General features: G+C 37.8%; 1 protein-coding gene across 2 annotated transcripts in view; it reads right to left on the bottom strand.

Moving 5' to 3' along the window:
- Positions 1-12680: 12680 nt before the first annotated feature.
- Positions 12681-22171, bottom strand: part of COL15A1 (collagen type XV alpha 1 chain) — a 481077-nt gene continuing 471586 nt past the window's right edge. For both annotated transcript variants that reach the window (XM_075212747.1, XM_075212746.1), the window contains 2 exons: positions 18076-18191; positions 12681-17186 (listed from right to left, as the gene is read on the bottom strand). In XM_075212747.1, coding sequence (XP_075068848.1) covers positions 16970-17186; positions 18076-18191 — 333 coding nt within the window. In that variant the 3' untranslated portion in view covers positions 12681-16969. The remainder of the gene's footprint in view (positions 17187-18075; positions 18192-22171) is intronic.

Genomic DNA, 22171 nt, shown 5'->3' with positions numbered 1-22171 from the left:
CATCTATGTCCATAGCTGCTAGCATTAAGGTCATAGAGTTTGAGTGGAAGCTGCACAGGCATAAGGGAGTCTCAAAGCAAGTCATAAACACACTTTTTACAAGCAAGAAAGAACTCAATAATTGATTTACAGAAATTGGAATAAATGTATCACATGGTGTGATTCTAAGTTTAAACCAACTGCAGCAAATCCTTGATTTCCTTTAGAATAGTTACAGCAAAAGTTGTACCTCATCTTCATCGTACAAGTAGCTGCACTGAATATCTCCGATACCAAATTAGCTTCAGAAGAATTGTTAATTTCTACAAAGGAGGGAAGAGGATCTGTCCTACTATTGGATTCTTTGTGGCTTTGTGGGACCTAATCTATGCAATTAAATTGCAACTTAAAATCAATCCACAATTTCTGCAAAAAGTAGTATCTACCTACATTCCACATTAATCAGGAGGTTGTACTGCAATCCTTTTGTCCACAACCTTGTAATGGCTGCCATGAAGGCTTGCGGACGACAAAATGTGAATTATGGTTACCGTTAATTCCTTCTATGTTTGGCCATTTTCTCACCCATGTTGATGTGTTATTCTTTTCAGAGAAAGCTTGGGAAGCCATTTCGACATAAAGGAAGAGGAGGAGCTGCCTTGTATACAGCCTGGGGCATTTAACTTGTTTCTACTTAATTTGGAAAGTGAATCTACCCATTGTAATGGCTGCCATAGAATATATGGAGGAAAAATAATTAACATTGTCCATAATTTGCATATTTTTAGCATGACCGGGACACAAACATAAGATTCAAAGGTCTTTCCTATATATTTGTTTTCACATTAAGAAGATCGTGCTTCCGAAGCCAGGATTCACTACGTTTCACCTGATGTTTCTTAATTGTACTTGTAGTATGTGTGTGAAGAGTGAATTGAGTATATCCATTATCCTACCTAACCCAGCTGGATACAAAAGTATTGAAGAGTAAAAATTCTATGAGGCAGATGGTATACAGTTGTAGCAAAAAAGTCTTGCACTTTTTTTCTAATTACTGTCTCTTTCAGAAAATTGTTGATAATTATAAATATTTTAGTGTCTACTATATGTATTTATTTTGGGTGCTGTGAAATAAAACAAAGATGCACAAAAATGTACTAAGTCATAGCTTATTCTACCCAGAAGTCCTTAAATGGGCAGCACAAAATTATTGGCACCTTTTTAGAAGTAGTTAGAAATAATTAGCAGGTGATTCTAATTTGCTTTGTAACTGAACTAACCAGTGGTGAGTAGCAGGTGTCTCATTAAATGATCTTGAATAGAAAAAGGGACTCCATATCCTGGATTGTCACTGTTTGTACTGTAATGAACATGGAGAAAAGAAAGAAAGACAGATAATTTTCTGAGGAGGTCAGACATAAGGTTGTAGCCAAGCATAGACAATTTCAAGGTTATAAATCAACCTCCAAGACTAGTGTATAATTAATTTTGTCAATGCCATCTATTTCATTCTTGAGTTAAAAGGAAATACAATAAAAAATTCAGAATAAAGAGATATAGTATAAGTATATTTGTGTGTGCCCTGATGGGAGCTGGTAATGGTGAAAACCAGCCATCTGGAATGACATTAGACTATGTGTGTACACACTATGAAAAGGAAGTTTGCAAGTATGAGTGGAAATAGCACTGGGTTACAAAAGGGGAAATACATTTCCTGTGGAAAGTACCTTTAATTTAGAACAGTTTACTAAACAAAAAGCACTTTGGTGTGCATAGTGCACAAATAAGCATATATACAGTATTAAAGTAATTGTATCGTTTTCAAATAAGCATTGCATAGGCGATTGTATTGTGTTTCTAACGCACAAAGTGATTTATTTTAGCAGATGCAGAGTTTAACAATTCAATACATTATTATTATATAATACAGTACAGTACAGCCAATACCAAAAGATACATACATACCACTCCGCTACCACGGGCACCAGTGGACAGTAGGTTACCCTTGAACACTGTGGTCAGAGTAGACTGAAGACTGGGAGCGCAGCTATGATCATATATACATTCAGTGTTACAGAGAGAACAATGCAGATGACGTGGCTTGCTTCTATAGGTCCAGACTTTGGATGGGTCCAGGGTAAACAGAACATAGGCTAGTTCAAACAACCCCCTCAAAGGCTGAGGTCAACATTCCAGATGAATCTCCCACCCAGAAACCAGTTACAACTAGTCCATTAGCATTTTACAGTCTGATATCAATCTGACAAGATATTGCCTAACATCAATAACTAGAGTATGCAATATGTGATCTTTTCGGCGATGGAACCGGACAGCTGCTGATGAATAGGGGAATAATGATATCGGACATGACACATTTCCTATAACCTGAACTTTAAATAACACTGAGGTGTAAATATAATCTACTATATAAATGCCTAGTGGCGTGTGTGGAAAAAAAAAAACAAGCTGCAGCGCCACCTGCTGGGAAGAGTTATACACTGACCTATATATTTCTTGAAGGAGAAGTGACAGTTGGGAGTGGTTGGTGGTTGCCGGGGGTGAGTTTTTAACACCTTAAGTAGCTTGATGAAGGATGCAGCGATGAAGATGAAGGATGAGGTGATGGAGAAAAATGATGAGGTGGTGACGTGGACAAAACCACGTTAAAAGAGGGCGCTTGCGTCGGGAAGTAACGCTCTTCCCCTGAGGAGGCCTGGGCTAGGCCCAAATGCATGACAAAAACCTTTTTAACACCTTAAGTAGCTTGATTTGACTAGAATGCATGAGTATCATGCACGGGTTAACTTGTCATAATATATAAACTAATAATAAACTAAATACTATCTGCACATAAATTACTGTGTAACGGAACCAATATGAATATGAATTATATAAATAACTAAATGTTGTAATGTGAGTGTGTACGTGGGTATTTTACCGTGCAATCACCGTATGCCACGTGTAGCGTGGCATACTGAGTGCAATCGACCAATAATACAATATTAACCAATATACTTTCGTTCATCCAATTATATGACTTCGACAACAGCATATACTATGGGGAAGTAAAAAACAATAGTCAAGATGTAGTAGTCTACAAAATTGTTATGAAAGTAACTAAAGTGCACTGTTCCATTTGCTCTTACATTTTTATAAGTGGTCTTATAATCAACTGTTAAACTCTAAATCCACTTAAGGACCTCCTAGGGCTATTTGCATGCGCACACACATGTTTGGCATTACAGATTCAACATTTAGACAAAAAAATGGTGAAAAGAATCACCTAAGAGAGGTTGTTGACTGAGGCACTCCAGTCCCTTGAAAAATTTAAAAACAAATTTTATTGAAAATAATCTATAAAATTGAATAGACCAGATATCATCAAAGTCGGCGAATATTAAAATGGAGAAGTGATGAAAAATAAAGATAAGTGATAGAGATGGTTAAAAATACCCTTCCGGGAAGCCGGTGGTCACAAAATTGTGACACTTATAATTAACTGGGGAAAATACCCATAATTATGGACATTGTATCAATGAGATTCAAAATAACACAGTTTATTGAGATTTAATTTCATTCCCTATATTCATTGATACATTGTGTCTCGCATATAGCCAGCAAATGTGTCTACTCTGAATTGAATGACAGTAGTATTTCTAGGAATGCGCTTATGAGGGTTGTAATTATCAAAAACACTAAGGTATTATAGTCTGACACAGACATGCAAAGGAGCTTAGATTTGTATATGTATAGTTCCAAAAATCAGGATTGGTAGCCTGACACAGCACCCTCTCATACAATGTGTGAAACAGAGGGGTTAATATTATCATAACCACAGAGGATTTTCCTCTAAAACATATCTGCTGTATTAGGAATTAAGTCAGTTCTACCCATAGTCATACTGGTAGTAATGATCTGACTAGCGGTATTGAGGGACCTCCAGTCACCTCCTATTTGTCAGACAGTATTACCCTGGTATTGGACCCTAAACAAGGCACATTGCAACAATCTAAGTTAACTACAAAATTAGATAGTGTGACACGATCGCGGCTAGCTCCGCTAACCAGCTTCACACTTCCGGGTGTGTGACGTCACGCGTCACACGTGACCCGACGTACGTTTCGCCGTGATCGGCTTAGTCATGGGAAATTACCCATCTGAGATAGGGCTATCTCTCTTATACTCTAGGTGTCCAATAGTATTGGATAATTGTTGATTGATGGCTTTTCAAGCCAATTGTGTATTAGATCACAAGGATCCCATTATGCTAAGGACATGTATATCCGTTCTTCAAAGGGGAAATAGTAACTGGCTTAAGGGTAAAATGATTACTGATAGGATTATGTACAAATACATTTGGAAAAACACATTTATTGAATGAATATATGGATAAAGAGATAATATTGTAAAGTGTGGATGAAGATATAATGAGTGCCACGTGAAAAGAATAATAAATAAATAAAAAAATATTAAAATAATATAATAAAGTGGAAAATAAATAATAGAGGGACTGTATTTGTGATAACAAATAAAGTGAAAAATAAAATAAAATTAAACCCTAAGACTCTTAAAAAAAGAGATAAGTGATGTACAAGATAAGTCCCCAGGATGTAAGGTAAGTAAATCAGATAAGTGATTAAAATCTAGTAGGTATTACTTATCTATTTTAATATCCATTCTTCATTTGTTATTTCTTGTGTTTGTTATATATTATTTTATTATTTGTTTGTTATTTTTATTTTTTATTCTTTATTAGATGTTTATTATTTATTTTTATTTTAATTTTATATTATTTGCGTGTACTTATTGTATATTTTAAGATTTTTAATCTTTATTGATTTCAATTATTATTAAAGTGAAATATAAATTGTGATACATGTGATATATATTCATATATATTATTATGTTAACTATTCAAAACTAATAAACTGAATTTTATTAAAATATATATATATATAAAGTGAGTGTCCTCTATTTTTTATTTTTTATTGTTTGTAATTACTTATTGTGACCTAAAGGATTATAAATATACATCTAATATTAAGTAATACACATGAGAGCATGTTATAGAGTTAACTAAATAAATCCAAACGTGATCTATGGTGTAACATGTATCTTATATGGTATAAGCAGAAAAGAATGGTAAGAATAACAATAATAAATTCACAAAAACAAATAAAATAAAAATGAAGATATACATAATCCTATTCGCCCATCTTGTCTAGTATGTAATAAATAAAAATATCCTTAGTATACTGTTGTCATGCAACAGTATATAGATGCGCATATGTATATCCCTATTGCAAATCAATGAACACATATTTGTGCAAAAGTATAGTAAAAAGAATAGTTCTCATTCCTATTCAAAGAAAATGTTCTTTTCTCTTTGAGATCTCCAGAGAGTGTTTCTACAGAAAGCAAGAGTAATTGATGTTCTCATTGAGTCCATACGGCATAAGGGAGTGAAGTAAGAATATCCACCTGCTTTCTCTTTTCAGCAGTTCCTTCATAATGTCACCTCCTCTTATCCCTATTGATACTTTTTCTATGCCAAATGCACATAATTTTTCAGTTTTTCCTTCATGTACTTGTAAAAAATGGCGTGCTACCGTGGTGAGTGGTTTAAAACGTTGTTGATCCAGGTAAGCATGTCTGATATTCCCTATATGCTCTAAAATCCGTTGTTTTAATGGTCGGCTGGTCATTCCTACATATGCCATATCACAGGGACATTTTAGTACGTATATGACTTCTTTTGTGTTAATAAAACTGTTGATATTATGTTTATGTCCATATCTGTCATATACTTGTGTGGTTTTGGCCATTGTTGAACATGCTTTACATGAACCACACTTATATGATCCTTTCATGTTCACTGTTCTTTTTTTGGAAACAAAATGACTTTGTACAAGTTTATCTCTTAAGTTGGGTGCTCGCCTCCAACTAAAATTGGCCTTCTCACCCAATGATTTGGCCAGTAGTTCATCCGACATCAAAATCGGCCAATGACGTTGTATGATCATCTGAATTTGCTTCCACTGTTGGCAAAAGTCTCCAACAAAACGAATTTTATTATCAGGCTCAGTCTTATTCTTAGGATATATAAGATCCGTCCGATCTATAACTCTTACAGAAGCAATGGCCTTTTTAATGGATCTCCTACTATAACAATTGTAACAATCTGGAACTTAATTCTTCTACACGTTTGTCATAATCCTCCTGATTGGAGCAATTTCTTTTTAACCTAAGGAATTCTCCCTTAGGAACATTATTCACCACAGGTGGAAAATGTGAACTATCTTTGTGTAATACACTATTGGTCGCTGTCTTCTTCCTATATAGGTCAGTCTCCATCTGGCCATTAACTGTTTTCCTAATAGTGATATCCAGAAAATTAATTTGATCTTTATTCATTTCATATGTAAGTCTCAAGTTGTTATCATTGCTGTTGAGAATGTTGATGAATTTACCAAATGATTCTTCATCTCCCTGCCACAGGATGAGTATATCGTCTATATACCGCATCCATGTTATGATGTTATTCGTATATTGGGCTAGGTCCTCATTGAAGACTGTATCTCTCTCCCATAGCCCCAAATAGAAGTTAGCAAAGGTAGGGGCACAAGCTGCCCCCATCGCTGCATATAGAAGCGGTTTTCAAAGACGAAAAAGTTCTTCTTCAATATAAATTTTAAGACGTTCACAATGAACATCCCAAACTTGAGATTGTTATTTGATTGCAGAAAAAATTCTACTGCTTTAATACCGATTTAATGTTTAATACTAGTGTATAACGATTCCACGTCACACGTGATTAACCATGTATTCTCCTCTAGAGTAATTCCATCTAGTAGTTTTAGTATATCGGTGGTATCCCTAACATATGAAGGTAAAGATGTTACATACTCTCTCAAATGGGTGTCCACAAATATGCTAGCTTGTTCTATGAGTCCGCCTATCCCTGATAATATCGGTCTACCTGGCGGAATTCTGGCATTTTTGTGGATCTTTGGTAGTAAATAAATAGTGGGTGTTTTAGGATGGTCCACTTGTAGGAAGATAAATTCTGATCTAGTGATAATTCCTTCATCAAATGCCTTTTGAATTAGCCTATCATATGAGGATTTAAATTCCTCCATTGGATTCTGAAATAGGGGTTTGTAGCAACTGGCATCTTTAAGTTGTTTGTACATTTCAGTTTTGTACATTGATGTGGGCCAAATTACTACATTTCCCCCCTTATCTGAAGGTTTGATCACTTCTTCCCATGTTTGTATATCCTTGAGGGCATCTCTCTCCTTTTTTGTTAAATTATCAGTTCTATTGTGGCGGAGTTTAAGTTTCAATTGGTCCAATTCCTTGGATACCATATTTTCGAAAACTTTAATCTGAGGACATGAGACATCCTTAGGAAAAAATACAGATTTCTTACGATAAATAGTTCTCAGATATAACTTTTATTAAGTATTGATTAAAATTGAGCGTATAGGTTAAAAAGAATAAAAATACTCGCTATCTGTTTATATATTCTCTATTAATATTAGGACTTATGCTGGTAGGATTAGTAGTAGCGTAGCGGTAATTATTTTAGCAGATATGCTTATTGTTCATAGCCTCTCCTTGCTAGCATTCCCCTGATGTAAAGTAAGGCTATAGTATTGCTAATCAATGCCAAATTTAATAATTAGCAGGTGAAATCTGATAGTCTTAGAGGAAATACATGATACGGGGAGTGGATTGCTAACTACCTATAGATACCACTGAACTAACTCTGGGTATATCGGGGTATGGTTACAGCTGCCAATATAAAAGATATCAGATGGACAGACAGCAAGGACGCTGTCCATCTGATATCTCTTCTAATACAAGCCTCCTGTTGCTTCTCCTGATTCAACATTTGCCAGACACCTAAGCCAAGTGTTAAGGTATATAAAGTATGATGTCGCACATCTATCTGCCCTACCCCTCCTGCCAGGAGTCATAACCGTAAATTAGCCTTTTTTAGGGTCTTGGGGATTGCGATCTTCCTGGAAACTATTGATTGTACTCATATTAGGCTGAGAGCACCTCACTTGAGTATAGAGGTTTATGTCAACAGAGATCATGACTCTGCTTAGTTTATAAGATTGCAGGAGTTACAGGCATAGACAATAGGCAAACTTATATAGTGCAGGGGAGGTAGAAATCTAAAAATAATCTGTGTTGAAAATCCATTCTTTTTTTAAAATAATTGCTGCATTTACAGCAAGATGTCGGGGGTTTAGCCAGGTTTGAACTCTCTACATCAACAGCGATGTCAGTTTTAAATCTCCAAATAGCTGTATCATAAACCCAGCGACTTGGAGGCTATAATCGCAAGCGATTTGCAGCAAGATGCAACAAGTTCAAGAAAAGCTGATCTTTAATAATTTCCCACCTTCGGCTTCTAAATCTGGTTTTAAAACTTGTGACTTATTTTTGTTTTTTTATTGTCACAGCTGTAGGTGTCTCAAACAAGCTTATACAGAACCCAATTATACAACCTGTCTATAGTTGGTCCTATATCAAACATGGTATGTGATTTCAGAGAGAACAATCTTGGTAAAAATACCTGATGAAACATTTCCTTTTGAGACATTATTAGTGACTGAAGTGTAAACTGAACATTTGATAGTTTTCTCAGATGGTAACATGATAGTCCTTAGTAGTTTATCTACATAAGAATTATTCTTCATCCACACACATGGTGATGTCAGGTAACATCTTGTTTCTACAGTTGTGCATAGTCAAGTAATATGTTCTAAAAAGTGTGGTGAAACTATGACCCAAGATAATTTAGGTGTTAATTGAAAAACATATTTTTAAAAAACGAGCCATTAATGAAGATGCATACTGACATAAAATATGCACTCTTCCTCTTTTCTTTACATTCAATCTTTTAGAAATAATTCTCAAAATCCATATATGGTAATAGACGTAAGTAGAGTCACAAGATCATAATCATATTCACTGGAAATTTGAAATCTAGAAGATGTTTTTCTTTAAGAATATGCTGTGCAAATTTTATCCCAATTTTTACCACAGAAAAATAGGTAAGACACATTGCTGTTAATAGCTCTGAGATCCTATACAAACCTACAAGTACTCTGTCCATTTGGTGTTTTTTTTCTGTCTTAGCTGAGTAAAGCAGGTGTGTGTATGTTAGTGTACATTGTTATTTTTTTCTACGTATGTGGCCTACCTGTTCCTGATGAGCCCACATGATCACTACGATGCACCTCCGGGAGTGCAGCAAGTAGGGGGGTGGCTCCCTGTAGACACTGTGTTTGCTACTTCTAAAATAGCAAATGCAGTGTTGGAGATTCGGGCCTCTTTTTTTGCACTGACAACTGTATAACGTCACTTCCAAATTGCCCTGTGTGCTGAACAACATTGAAGCTGTGAATGATTAGGAGACTCTCCAAAGGAACGTTAAAGTTCTTACTAGTAGACACTAGTGCAACTACAACTCCTCAAGACTCTTCAAAGGAACTGCATTTTTTTTTCAAACAATTTCGACACTACGGACCTGATTAGGTTCAGATACTCAATATCGGGTGGGGAAATTCTCCCTAATTATTCCAGTGGAGTTCCTGAAGGACTTAATTGGCTCCTTTTAATCCTGCTTTGCCACTTATTTGCATGCTGGTTGTATATGTATGATTTTTTATATATGGCCTCATTCTGCCTTACGGTCTGATGATTTAATATTTTAATGCTAAATATATAATACATGTGTGTATGTACTGATCAGCTACAATATAAAAATCACCTGCCTAATATTGTGTAGGTTCCCTTTCTGCTGCCAAAACAGCTCTGACTCATCGAGGCATGGAATCCACAAGACCTCTGAAGGTGTTCTGTGGTACCTGACACCAAGACGTAAGCAGCAGATCCTTGTTCTGTAAGGTGCAAGGTGGGGCTCCATGGCTCTGACTTGTTTTTCCAGCACACCCTGCAGATGCTTGATCTGATAGTGATCTGGGGAATTTGGAGGCCAAGTCAACACCTTCAACACGTTGGCATGTTCCTCTCACCATTCCTGAACAACTTTTGCTGTGTGGCAGGGTGCATGATCCTGCTGAAAGAGGCCACTGCCATCAGGGAATACCGTTGTCATGAAGGGTTGTAATTAGTCTGCAACAATGCACATGAATATCAGAATCCAAGGTTTCCCAGCAGAACATTGCCCATTGCATCACACAGCCTCCGCCAGCTTGCTTTCTTCCCATAATGCATCCTGGTGCCATCTCTTCCCCAGGTAAACTGTGCATAGGATGTAAAAGAAAATGTGTTTCATCAGACCAGGCCACCTTGTTCAATTCCTCCATGGTCTAGACCCGTATTACAACTCAACTAATGGCTATGTACAATCATGGCCAAAAGTTTTGAGAATTATACAAGTATTGGTTTTCACAAAGTTTTTGTCAGATGTTGCTATGGTATACTGAATTGAAATTACAAGCATTTCATAAGTGTCAAAGGCTTTTATTGACTATTGCATTAAGTTTATGCAAAGAGTCAATATTTGCAGTGTTGACGCTTTTTTTCTGAAGAGCTCTGCAATTTGCTCTGGCATGCTGTCAATCAACTTCTGGGCCACATACTGACTGATGGCCGACCATTCTTGCCTAATCAATGCTTGTAGTTTGTCAAAATTTGTGGGTTTTTGATTGTCCACCCCCCTCTTGAGGATTGAAGAAGTTGCTCTTGGAGGATGTTTTCGTATCATTCTTTATTCATGGCTGTGTTCTTAAGCAAAATTGTGAGTGAGCCCACTCCCTTGGCTGAGAAACAACCCCACACATGAATGGTTTCAGGATGCATTATTGATGGCTTGACACAGGACTGATGGTAGCACTCCCCTTTCCTTTTCCGGACAAGCGTTTTTACAGATGCCCTTTTGCAGAATATCAGTCTGTCCCTGATGTTTTTCCTGGAGAGAAGTGGCTTCTTTACTGGCCTTCTTCACACCAGGCCATCCCCCAAAAGTCTTTGCCTCACTGTGCGTGCAGATGCACTCACACCTGCCTGCTGCCATTCCTGAGCAAGCTCTGCACTAGTGTTGGCCCGATCCCGCAGCTGAATCAACTTTAGGAGGCGGTCCTGGTGCTTGGTGGACTTTCTTGGGCGCCTTGAAGCCTTCTTCACAACTATTGAACATCTCTCCTTGAAGTTCTTGATGATCCGATAAATGGTTGATTTAGGTGCAATCTTACTAGCAGCAATATCCTTGCCTGTGAAGCTCTTTTTGTGCAAAGCAATGATGACTGCACGTGGTTCTTTGCAGATAACCATGGTTAACAGAGGAAGAACAATGATTTCAAGCACAAACCTCCTTTTAAAGCTTCCAGTCTGTTATCCTAACTCAATCAGCATGACAGAGTGATCTCCAGCCTTGTCCTCGTCAACACTCTCACCTGTGTTAATGAGAGAATCACTGATCTGATGTCAGCTGGTCCTTTTTGTATTAGGGCTGAGACGGTGTGTTTTCAGGAGCCAATGGGAAGTGTCCATTTATATACACCAATCAGCCACAACATTAAAACCACTGACGAGTGAAGTGAATACCATTGATTATCTCATTACAATGGTACCTGTCATACACCGATCAGCCACAACATTAAAACCACTGACCAGTGAAGTGAATAGCATTGATTATCTCATTACAATGGTACCTGTCAAGGGGTGGGATATATTAGGCAGGAAGTGAACAGTTAGTTCTTGAATTTGATGTGTTGGAAGCTGGAAAAATGGGCAAGTGCAAGCATCTTTGAGAAGGGTCAAAGTGTAATGGCTAGACGACTGGGTCAGAGCATCTCCAAAACGGCAGGTATTGTGGGGTGTATGCAGTATGTAGTGGTTACTACCTACCAAAAGTAGTCCAAGGAAGGATAGCCGACAACAGGATCACAGGTGCCCAAGGCTCATTGATACGTGTGGGGAGTGAAGATTAGCCCCTGTGGTTCAATCCCACAGAAGAGATACTGTAGCTCAAATTGCTGAAAAAGTTAATGTTGGCTATGATAGAAAGGTGTCAGAATGCACAGTGCATCATAGCCTGCTGCATATGGGGCTGCATAGCCGCAGACCGGTCAGAGTGCCAATGCCGTACCATGTGCACCAACAAAAGTGCCTACAATGGGCACGTGAGCACCAGATCTAGACCATGGAGGAATGGAATAAGGTGGCCAGGTCTGATGAAACACATTTTCTTTTACATCATGTGGACGGCCGGGTGAGTGTGCATTGTTTACCTGGGAAAGAGATGGTACCAGGATGCACTATGAGAAGAAGGCAAGCTGGTGGAGGCAGCTTGATGCTCTAGGAAATGTAATGCTAGGAAACCTTGGGACCTGGCATTCATGTGGATGTTACGTTGACACATACCACAAGCTAAATATTGTTGCAGATCAAGAACACCCCTTCATGGCAACGGTTTTTCCTAATAGCCTCTTTCAGTAGGATAGTGCGCCCTACCCAGAGCCTGATTAAGAGCTCAGGCCGCCCTAGGCTAATACTCTTATAGTGTCCCCACACCTTCCACGCCGGGCTAATAAGCAGAAAGTAAAAACAAACTCCTCAATTTGAAATCTGACTTCCTTTAGTCTTTCGCCCCCACTCCTATCTATTGTTTTGTGACGTGTTTGAAATATATTTAAACACAGAGTTTGGTAACCATGTAAACAAGTTTTATTTTAATTAAAACAAGAATTGACATTTACATTAGGAAAGCCCATACATACAAAATCTTAAGTGAGCATTTTTATTTGATTTGGAACGTACTTACGTAGACTGGAATGTGTACTGTACTGGCATTAACTGTCTACAATAAAGGTCATCTGTTAATACTTCATAAATTAGTAAATTAAATCAATGGCAATACTTTGTATCAATACTAACTATAGTGTAAAAAAAACATGTTTTTTTTAATACACACCTATATACATATAGAATGTAACCCTGTTTCGCCTGATATATATTTTTTTTGTCTCTACAAATGCAAATCTCGATTTGTAGGTCATCAGCAACATAGTCAAAATATGCAAGAGATAGTATATTCAGAAGGAACAATGAAATGGAATAATACTGAGGTACATGTATGAAAAAAGTGAAGATAAGTGGAAAATAAATACCTAAGGACATACATAAAGTTAAGTGCAACACTTTTGGGCGGCATTGCACATAATACATAACTTTTAAAAGTTTGCACTATTAAATGTTTTTTTGTTTTGTTTTTATTAACAAATATATTTTATACCTCCTGCTCTAGTGAATCCAGTCTGCCCTGTTTAGATTAAAAAAAAAAATAAAGATAGGTTGGCTAATACAACTAATTAAATTACAATGTGCATGTCATGGCCATGAGAAAATGTGTCTATCAAATGACAAAAAGAAAACTACATTGTCAAGTATATAAATGCAATTTAATAAATGCATTAACACTTTGTCCTCCATCTTTGCTCTTCACTCTACACTGGCTTCATGGCTGACCCTTGCCTAAGACTGCAGAATTCAAATTAGATCTTACATCCATGTTGATGGACCTACTGTGCTGTGCTGTCTATCCAAGCCAATCCATCAATGCTTGTCCATGTGCCCGTCCACTGCTAAAATAACTATATGTTACAATGCTGGACAGGTACTTATAAATATTTGGCACTTGTACAGTACTTAAACAACCAGATGGCTCTTGCCGCTAACAAGAAAAATAGTGTCTACAAATAGTTACTAACCATGACAGGTACACTTTCAGAACCTTTTTTAAGTCTCTTTTACACATGTGCCCATTTTGAATTTGTTGATTGAGCATTTTACATCAGTGAAAACAGAGATCACTAGGTCCAAATATATTTACTATGTTATTTTATCTATATAAATCTAAAATGTGAGCTTTGCTAATGACAAGATATTTTTTAGTAATAAAAATTAATTGATGTCACTTTCAAAATATTTTTGATTTGAAGACATGTCGTTATTATAAATTGTTTGAGTTGCGATGACCTGTCTGTGATGAAGGTGAAGCTAACTTTTGGATGCAAATATAAACTTGTCTCAAACTTGCTTTAGGCAAGTAAAAGCATGCAAATGCTCATGGGACCTATTAGTTCCAATGTTGTCTGTTTATGTTTTTTAAGACCGCTTGGGCACATTCACAAAGACCACAAAGGGAAGGAGTCCTCACATTATTTACCTTCCTTCTCCCGTCTTTGCATAGCTGATGAAGCATTTAACCCATGCATTACGGCTGCTTGTTCCTGTGGTCATTTGGATGCTGCCTACTGTATTCACTTGTGGGGATGTAAATGGAATATCTTCCATTAACCCCTCCCCCCCAGGCTACACACTACATATTAAACCTATTCTTTGATATGCAGAAAGAAATATAACAACTGCACTAGGTATGTGGATAGTTATACATCCCTAGATAAATTCATCTGTATAGAACCAATTACTCAGGATATATTATCTACATTATTACCTGAGAGGTGCATCCTATCACCTAAAGAGAATCCAGAAAACATGACAAAAAAGGTGTATATAAGGACACTCTGGAATATAATTTGGAATGTATTAAAAAAATATATCATATTTATTAAATTGGTTTAAAATAACAAATTATCTCTATTATTGTTATCCATATCTATCTCATTAATACACTGAAGTTCATATCTCATTTATTATGTAGTAATTGTTGTTGGGATATAACTTGTGTTTGTTTCAACTATTCTTTTAAAGATTTGCACCATTAATATAGCTTAGCAAAAATTATATAGTCAGGAGTAGGTGAAATGACATCTACTGGTGTCACGAGCCGCGGCAGTATCCACAGCCGCCGCGCCTCGCTTCCTGTGCCCCTTGGCGTCCCGGCTGTCACCTTGACAACCGGGATGTCACTTCCACCCAGCGCCTGACCGTTGGCAACGGTCGGTCGCTTCTTCAGAGCGGCGTCCTGGCAGCACAGAAAGCCGGGCGCGCACTCGCATTGTTTAGATCATTTAATTAGATCCAGCCTGGGGCTGAATTAACAGGTATTAGCCTGCAACTATGTACTTCAGGGGCAAGCCCTGATTGGTCTGGCTCTGTAACAGGCAATTAGCCTGCAGGGGTGCATACAAGCCCTGATTGGGCCATCTGTGTATTTAAGGCAGTGAGGTCTGCATCCTCACTGCCGGTTATAGCTTTTCTGTCACTGTCCTGCTGACCTGCTTGCTCCTAGTTCCTGTCCCGTGGATACTCTGTTGGATTTCTCGTGTATGACCCCTTGCTTGGATTTGGACCCTGCCTGTTTTGCTTGTGACCCTGACCTTTCTTGCCTGTATCTTGGACTTTGCTACCGTGCCTGTGACCTCTGACCTTGGCTTGTTTATTGGATTCGCTGTCTGCTGCCGGCCCTCGACCCTTGCCTGGACTTATCTCCGCTTTCCTGGGTTCTCCCCAGCCGGTACACATTTCATGACCCTCTGTTAGTCTGCGGCCAAGTCTGTCCCCACTACTAGGGGCTCCAGTGAACACCAGACTTCCAGAGCAGACTCCGGGTTTTGCTGTACCGGCTAGAGGGGTTCCTAACAACTGGTAGCTGTAATAATTGCAAGTATGTGTTATAATGTTCGGTTATCCGGTTATTTTAGTTCCTCCCCAAAAAATATTATCGCCATAATAGACTGAGATCAATAACCCTATATTTGTATGAAAAGGATTCTTCGCTAATAAATGTCTCATAGCAGATTACCTGAAATTTACTAAAAAGTCAAACTCAAATAGCCTACTATTTTCAACCTATTCTCCCAATAAATCATAGGGATATAGAAGTGATAACTCTGTGTTATATAGGGATTGTTTCTTAATTAGTACATGTCTGATGGTATATTGGCTCAGTAAAAATTATATAAATGCTGGTCAAAATGCAGCATATATGAGGAACTTCCTATTAAACTGATGATGGGGTTGAATGTTCTGATGCTCTGACAAAGCTGTTTATGTGAAATACGCATCGGCATTCACATTGTTGCCCGAACTTCTCACAATACATTGCAGGGACAAGAACCATCACTATAGTCTATTCTATCCGCAGGGGTCCAGCACCATTGACTGTACCCCTGTTTAGGTTCAGGTCCCCCTCAGCCCCTGTCTGATGGTATATTGGCTCAGTAAAAATGATGCTGTCGAATTGGAGCGTATATATTTGAATCTAATCCCACATATGGTTATATTAGGAACTTCCTATAAAATTGGCTGGCTTTTTCATGACTAGGATTAATTTGTTATTTTAAATCGATTCAATAAAGATTATATAATTTTTAATATATTCTGATTTACATCCCAGAGTGCTCTTCAATACAACTTTTTTTTTTTTTACTTTTCAGGATTCTTTGATATGTGGTGTTACTGTTGTGTTCGCCTATTTACATTGCTTACAAACAGCAATGTAACCTAGAACATGCTTAAATATGTATTTATCAATCCCTTCCATGTCATTTTGCATTGCCAGACAATTTGTTATTATTTAAATGGATCTACTGATAAATCTACTGGAGCTGCATACATTAGACCAGCAATTGTACGGATGTAACCAGGTGTATAGAAGGACATTTCACTCTTTTGTTTGTTTTTGTTTAATGTACATTCAAATATTCATTTTCTAGATGAAGAAAACTTTTCCTTAGAGAATATGACAACTTAGGAATACAAAGGAAACAAATTGCAGTGTCTTGGGTTATCTATCTATATATATGGTATCCAGCCCATGTCTATATCAGATTTCTCTTCAACCAAACCATTCTTTTTTAAATGTAGCACCAAAATACAGACTGTAATATATGTTCCACCACAATGCTGTACGCATTACATGAGGTATGCTTTCTTTGGCTATAAAAAAAAGTGTGCAATCTGTTAAAAAGTTCAATATATACATTATTAATTTCAGTGTCTTCTTAATTTAATGATTTTATTTTGTGCTTTGCCTTTTCACTTATTTTTTCCTTATATCGACATTATGGCTATTTTCAATGCACAATACAACAAACTTGTTAGAGCAGCTATAGGACTTTTGATCTAACAGCTTTCCACTCCGGAGTGAAGATGCCTGTCCACTGACTGCCATCTCGGCTGTTCTCCAGGCCTCACAGTAATTATGAATCAGTCGTATACCATTCTGACTTGAACCATGCCACACTATTTTTTGAGGCCTGTGAGATAAAAGAATGGCACAAAAATTAGTTTAATGGAAAGTGTGCGTAAATTACAGCCCTTGATTTCTTACTTTAAATGATTTAATTAGTCAAGGAACCTGATAGTAATAAACAGAAGTCCATTTCAGTATATGCAAAAACTTAAAAATAAAGGCTTAAATTATCTTAAATATGCTCTTACTACTAGTGCATGTTTCAAGAGCTGGTAAGTCATATCTGCAAGCATCACCAAGAGGAAAACCATCAGCATTACCCATGCTTAGTCAGTTGCTGAAATCCACTATTTTTGGTCAAACATGAAAATTCAATCCTTTCTTCTGTTAGGGCACAATATCATGTAAGTGGCTTAACGATTGTATCACATATGTGATTATGCATTCCTGATCTGGAAATCCATCTAAGCCTATAGTCATGGGCAATTGCTACTGTTTTTTTTTTTTTGTACATGCTGCAACTAGGTACATATTAAAATGGTCAGTGCTAGTGGATGTTTTTTATTTCTATTGCGCTTATGTTCTGTTTTTTGACAAATAGAGGAGAGGCAGATACTCTTCACTGAAGTTCATTTCAGAACAGGGATGATGGGGGTTTCTCTGTCATATGTTTATTTTAAGTGTCTGTCACAGTGTCAGTCTGTCACGTAATAGTGATCCCCATGTGAGTATCCATCTCTCATCTCTTCTCCTGTCAAGAAGTGGAGGAGTGATGGGAGTAAAAAAAATGGCCTGTATTTGTGCGCATAACCTAAAGCTTGCATGCCATCCACACAGTTATTTAACTTGTGTGGTTCCACTTACATGGCATCACACAGTGCAGGAATAGGTGAGAGAATAGGCAAATAAGGAAACTATTAGAATGTGCTAAAATAATTCAAAGTCACACTTACCAGGCCGAGTCAGTTATAACATTTCTGCCATCAAAAGAATAGATTGGAATTTGAGCATTAAACCGTCCTCCATTGCCAGAAAATATGGATTCCCAGTTATCAAAAAGTATTTCACCCTAACAGGAAGAAAAAGAATAGACTGTGTTTAAGTAAAATAGAATACATTGCATGTAGAGGCTTACCAAGTTCCTGAAATACTTGTTTTATTAAACACAAAGCAATAACTTTTATTTCTTAATATCCAGGATGACAAAAAGAAAGAATCTAAGTTTTAGAAATGTAGACTATAGAAAAACATGTTTTTTTTTGTTTATGCTCTTAAATATTGTATAGCATATGTTTCATTAAAAGGTAAAGTTCTTTCTTATCTTTTCCATTGATTCAGTTTATGGAATTACTGCACCTGCAGGCTTTGAGCTGCAGATGGTATCTGATACAGTAATTGGTGATATTATATCTATTTATTGTTCTTGTCAAGTACAAAGTCAAGTCATTAAAGTTCATTTATGAGCATTAAAAGAAAAAAAAATTAGAAGCACCATGCAAATGTTGTTTTTTTCAGTCTACCTATTTCTGTACATTTTTGTATGTATTTTAGTGTATACAAATGGTGACAGTGGGGGTGCAAAATTTTACTTCTCATTAGAGGAGATCCTTCTTGATGGTGCACTAACCACAGAAATGTGCCTGATTGTTTGGCCATATGCGGATAGGAGATGTTATATGTTATATTCCAACATCAAACATTTAGAAAGTAGAAGTCATTGGACAGGAGACAGTAATTTCAATGGGAGTTTTTTTTTGGCCTACCATGGTCATTTGATGGAAAGTACTTTTAAGTATCTACATGTAACACCCCCTAGTGGTGTTTTAGTAAACCCTGCACCCCAGTGAATACAGGAGGGGTCACCTAGAGGGCAAGTTAGTTGTTTGTGAAAAGTGACACAAGTTGGTTGCAATGATGATAACCCAGTCCAGCCTGTAAGAGACTGAGTGAGAATAAGGAGGGGCTGTCAGCAGGGGGGGGAGAGAGAGAGAGAGATAGAGACAAGACCAGCAGAGCTTATGTAAAAGCTGGGGACCTTGGACAGTGGAGCTGGGTGTACCAGGGTCCCCCAGCATTGCCCAGAAGCGAGTGTGTGGCAGCTGCTGCCTAGAGACAATCACTACTGTCCCCTAAGCAAGAGTGGGGGAGCCCATAAGGGGAAGGATCCCAAAAGAGAAATGGGGATTGCTGCATGCAGTAGGTAGCTGCATATACAGAAAGGAGGAGTCCCTAATCCCAGAGAGGGGGAGAACCCTATATCACTAAAGAGAACCCCAAGAGAGAGAGAGAGGGACAATTTACATGGAAGAGACCCTGGAGTGAGGGTTGCTATAAGAGGCATGGTAGCTGAAGTGACAGAGCCAGGGGCTGAGAGTACACAGAGAGAAGTATTAGAGCCCAAAGGAGAAATCATCTCCGCAGAGGAGAGGTGAGCTGTAGTTGAGAGTTACACAGTGTGTGTCAGAACTGCATTGAAGAGAAGCTGGATGCCTGTTGCATCCATGTTAATGGCCCTGCTGAGAACGGTGAACTGCAGTGAAGTATGGAGAACTGGAATGTAAGAGACATGTGAACTATGTTATGTAACATCTAGATAACATTAAGAACTCTGCAGGAGGAGTAAGGAGATATAATTGCAAACATATTCATATTGCTTATTAAGAACTGTGCTGGAGAGAGTAAGGAGCTGGATATATTTCTTTATTGCTGCAACCATTTTGATTATTGTGCTGGAGGAAGAGAAGTGTAAATAAAGAGTTCAGTTTGACATAGAGAGGGTCTGGTGCCCAAATTATTCTGACTTTTATTGCAAAGGAACACCTGCATGTGCAGGGACCCCCTGGTCATTTACACCCATGCCCATCAGCTAGCCAGGGCTTGAGAAGGAGGGGCACTGTGTAACAATTGCACCCCACACTAAACTCATTGACAGGGGGTTACATACATAAACCAATGTTCACTTAATCTTATGACTTATTTAAAGGATATTTCAAATCAAAACTGAAAATTCATTTTTGGGTGAATATCCTAAGTGAAACTAGGTTTCCAAAGATTACTTACCTGGTTTGGCATCCAGGCTCTCCAGTTGCACCCCTGACATGCTGTTTGTGCCAGATACTGGATTTTTTATATTTGGTTTTTTTTCTCTCTCCCTCTCGCCTTCTCTGCTGTCAAACTCTATGTTTCTATGTAACTTGAGGTTTGTACTGCCAGAACTTCACAGATCAGTGAGATAACTTTTCACATAATTTTGCTGCAGTTACAATAATGGTGCAAGGAAAAGATGCATAATTGTTCACATTTGGTTAAAGAGTATGCTAACTGATGACCTAGCAATGTTCACCTTGTAACACTAAAAATAAGAAGATCTTGTTGCAGTGGGCTAAAGAGCAAAAACATAACTACTTGAAAATGAACACATGTAAATGTCTATCCCCACAATCACATTGGAACCAAGATAGTCTTCCCACCCTCCATGTTTTATCTCAAATCATCTGAAATTTATTTTTTTTAGCAACGTTATAATGCCACAGGATATCTGGACGATGCTGTCATCGTTTCATGACAGCCATCTGCAAAAGGAATTTTTTCAGCAAGACAATGCCTCATGGTAAAATTCTAGGATAGTCAAAGAATAGACAGTAAATTAGCCTAATGCATTCTCCTCCACAGTCAACAACTCTCAATGCAAAGCATCAGGGAAGAAATAAAAGGAGCTGTTAGTGGAGACTCAACACCAACTTATTTGCAATAACTGTACGTTAAAAGAGAGTTAACTTGTCAGTGTTCATTTTTATTGATATAGTACTAATCATATTACACAGCAATTCACAAAGAATAAGTAACCATTCACATAAGTGACTGACCCATTGGAGATTATAATCTAAATTCCCCACCCCAACCCTACACTAGGATCCATCTTGGCAGAAACCAATTCATCTACCATTATGTTTTTGAACTGTTGGAGAAAGCCCATGCAAACACAAGGAGAACAATAAAATTCCACACAGATAGGGCCCTCGTCAGAAATGATCCCATGACACCAGGGCTGTGAGGCAGCAATGCTATCCATTGTGTCATGGTGCTGCCCGTGAGCCAGTTTCACAGTACGCAATTTAACATATATGACTTGTGAGAAATTGTTCCTCGATGTGGGACAAATAAATCACCTAGGAAAATATTGCATGATAAATGCACCCTTTTTAGTATGTAAATATCACATGCCTACAAAAAGAACAAACAAAATTAGTAACACAATGGGGCACATTCAATTGTCGGCGGGATCGCCGAAAATTCCACCACGGAAAAACTAATACATGTAATACAGTAATTTGTAGCTGAAATCCAGTGAGTAAATTACTGTATTACATGTTTTTCCGCGCACGATTACCGTAATATCAGTACTGATATTACGGTAATCGTGCGCAGACCGCGGGTTTTTCAGTAATCCCGCGGACAATTGAATATGCCCCAATGCGTCAATACCAACGGGTTCCCAGCACTGCACAATACACACTTCTATTTCTCACCAGTTTCTATGCCTCACACTTTGCAATGTGTCCTCACTGCATTTGCTCCTAGTACGCTGCTGAGTCTTGCTCTACACTCCTCTACCTACAAGGTAGTGACACATTCCAATGTCATCCCACTTTGGGCAGATTCACAAAGCAGCTAAGTCTGCAAAGGATTCAGAACACATGTGCCACCAAACTTGCGCTTCCATGCTACCTCACCCTGCATCGTTGTCTCTCCTAGTCTCAGAAAGCAAGTGTGACTGGATCACTGATAAATAACTTCTGGTATGAATTCATGTAAAGGAAATAGCGCAGGGCGCATATTTATATAATTGCATATGCACTTATTTTTTGTATTGTATATATTCTGAGATAGGACATCTTTATTTCTGAGACCAGGGTAGAAACTGTTTTTTCCTGTTTTCACCTTACTAAAGGATATGCCTTATTTCTGATGCATATATCTGATACAATAGGCCTTTGTGGATGGATGTTTTGGGTGTATCGGGATGTATTTTGTATGGAAGTGTCATTG

This window comes from Mixophyes fleayi, chromosome 5 (assembly GCF_038048845.1).
Source record: "Mixophyes fleayi isolate aMixFle1 chromosome 5, aMixFle1.hap1, whole genome shotgun sequence".
NCBI classification, from domain to species: Eukaryota; Metazoa; Chordata; class Amphibia; order Anura; family Limnodynastidae; genus Mixophyes; species Mixophyes fleayi.
Note: the sequence above shows the minus strand (reverse complement) of the source record. Positions and strands in the feature narration are given on the sequence as shown.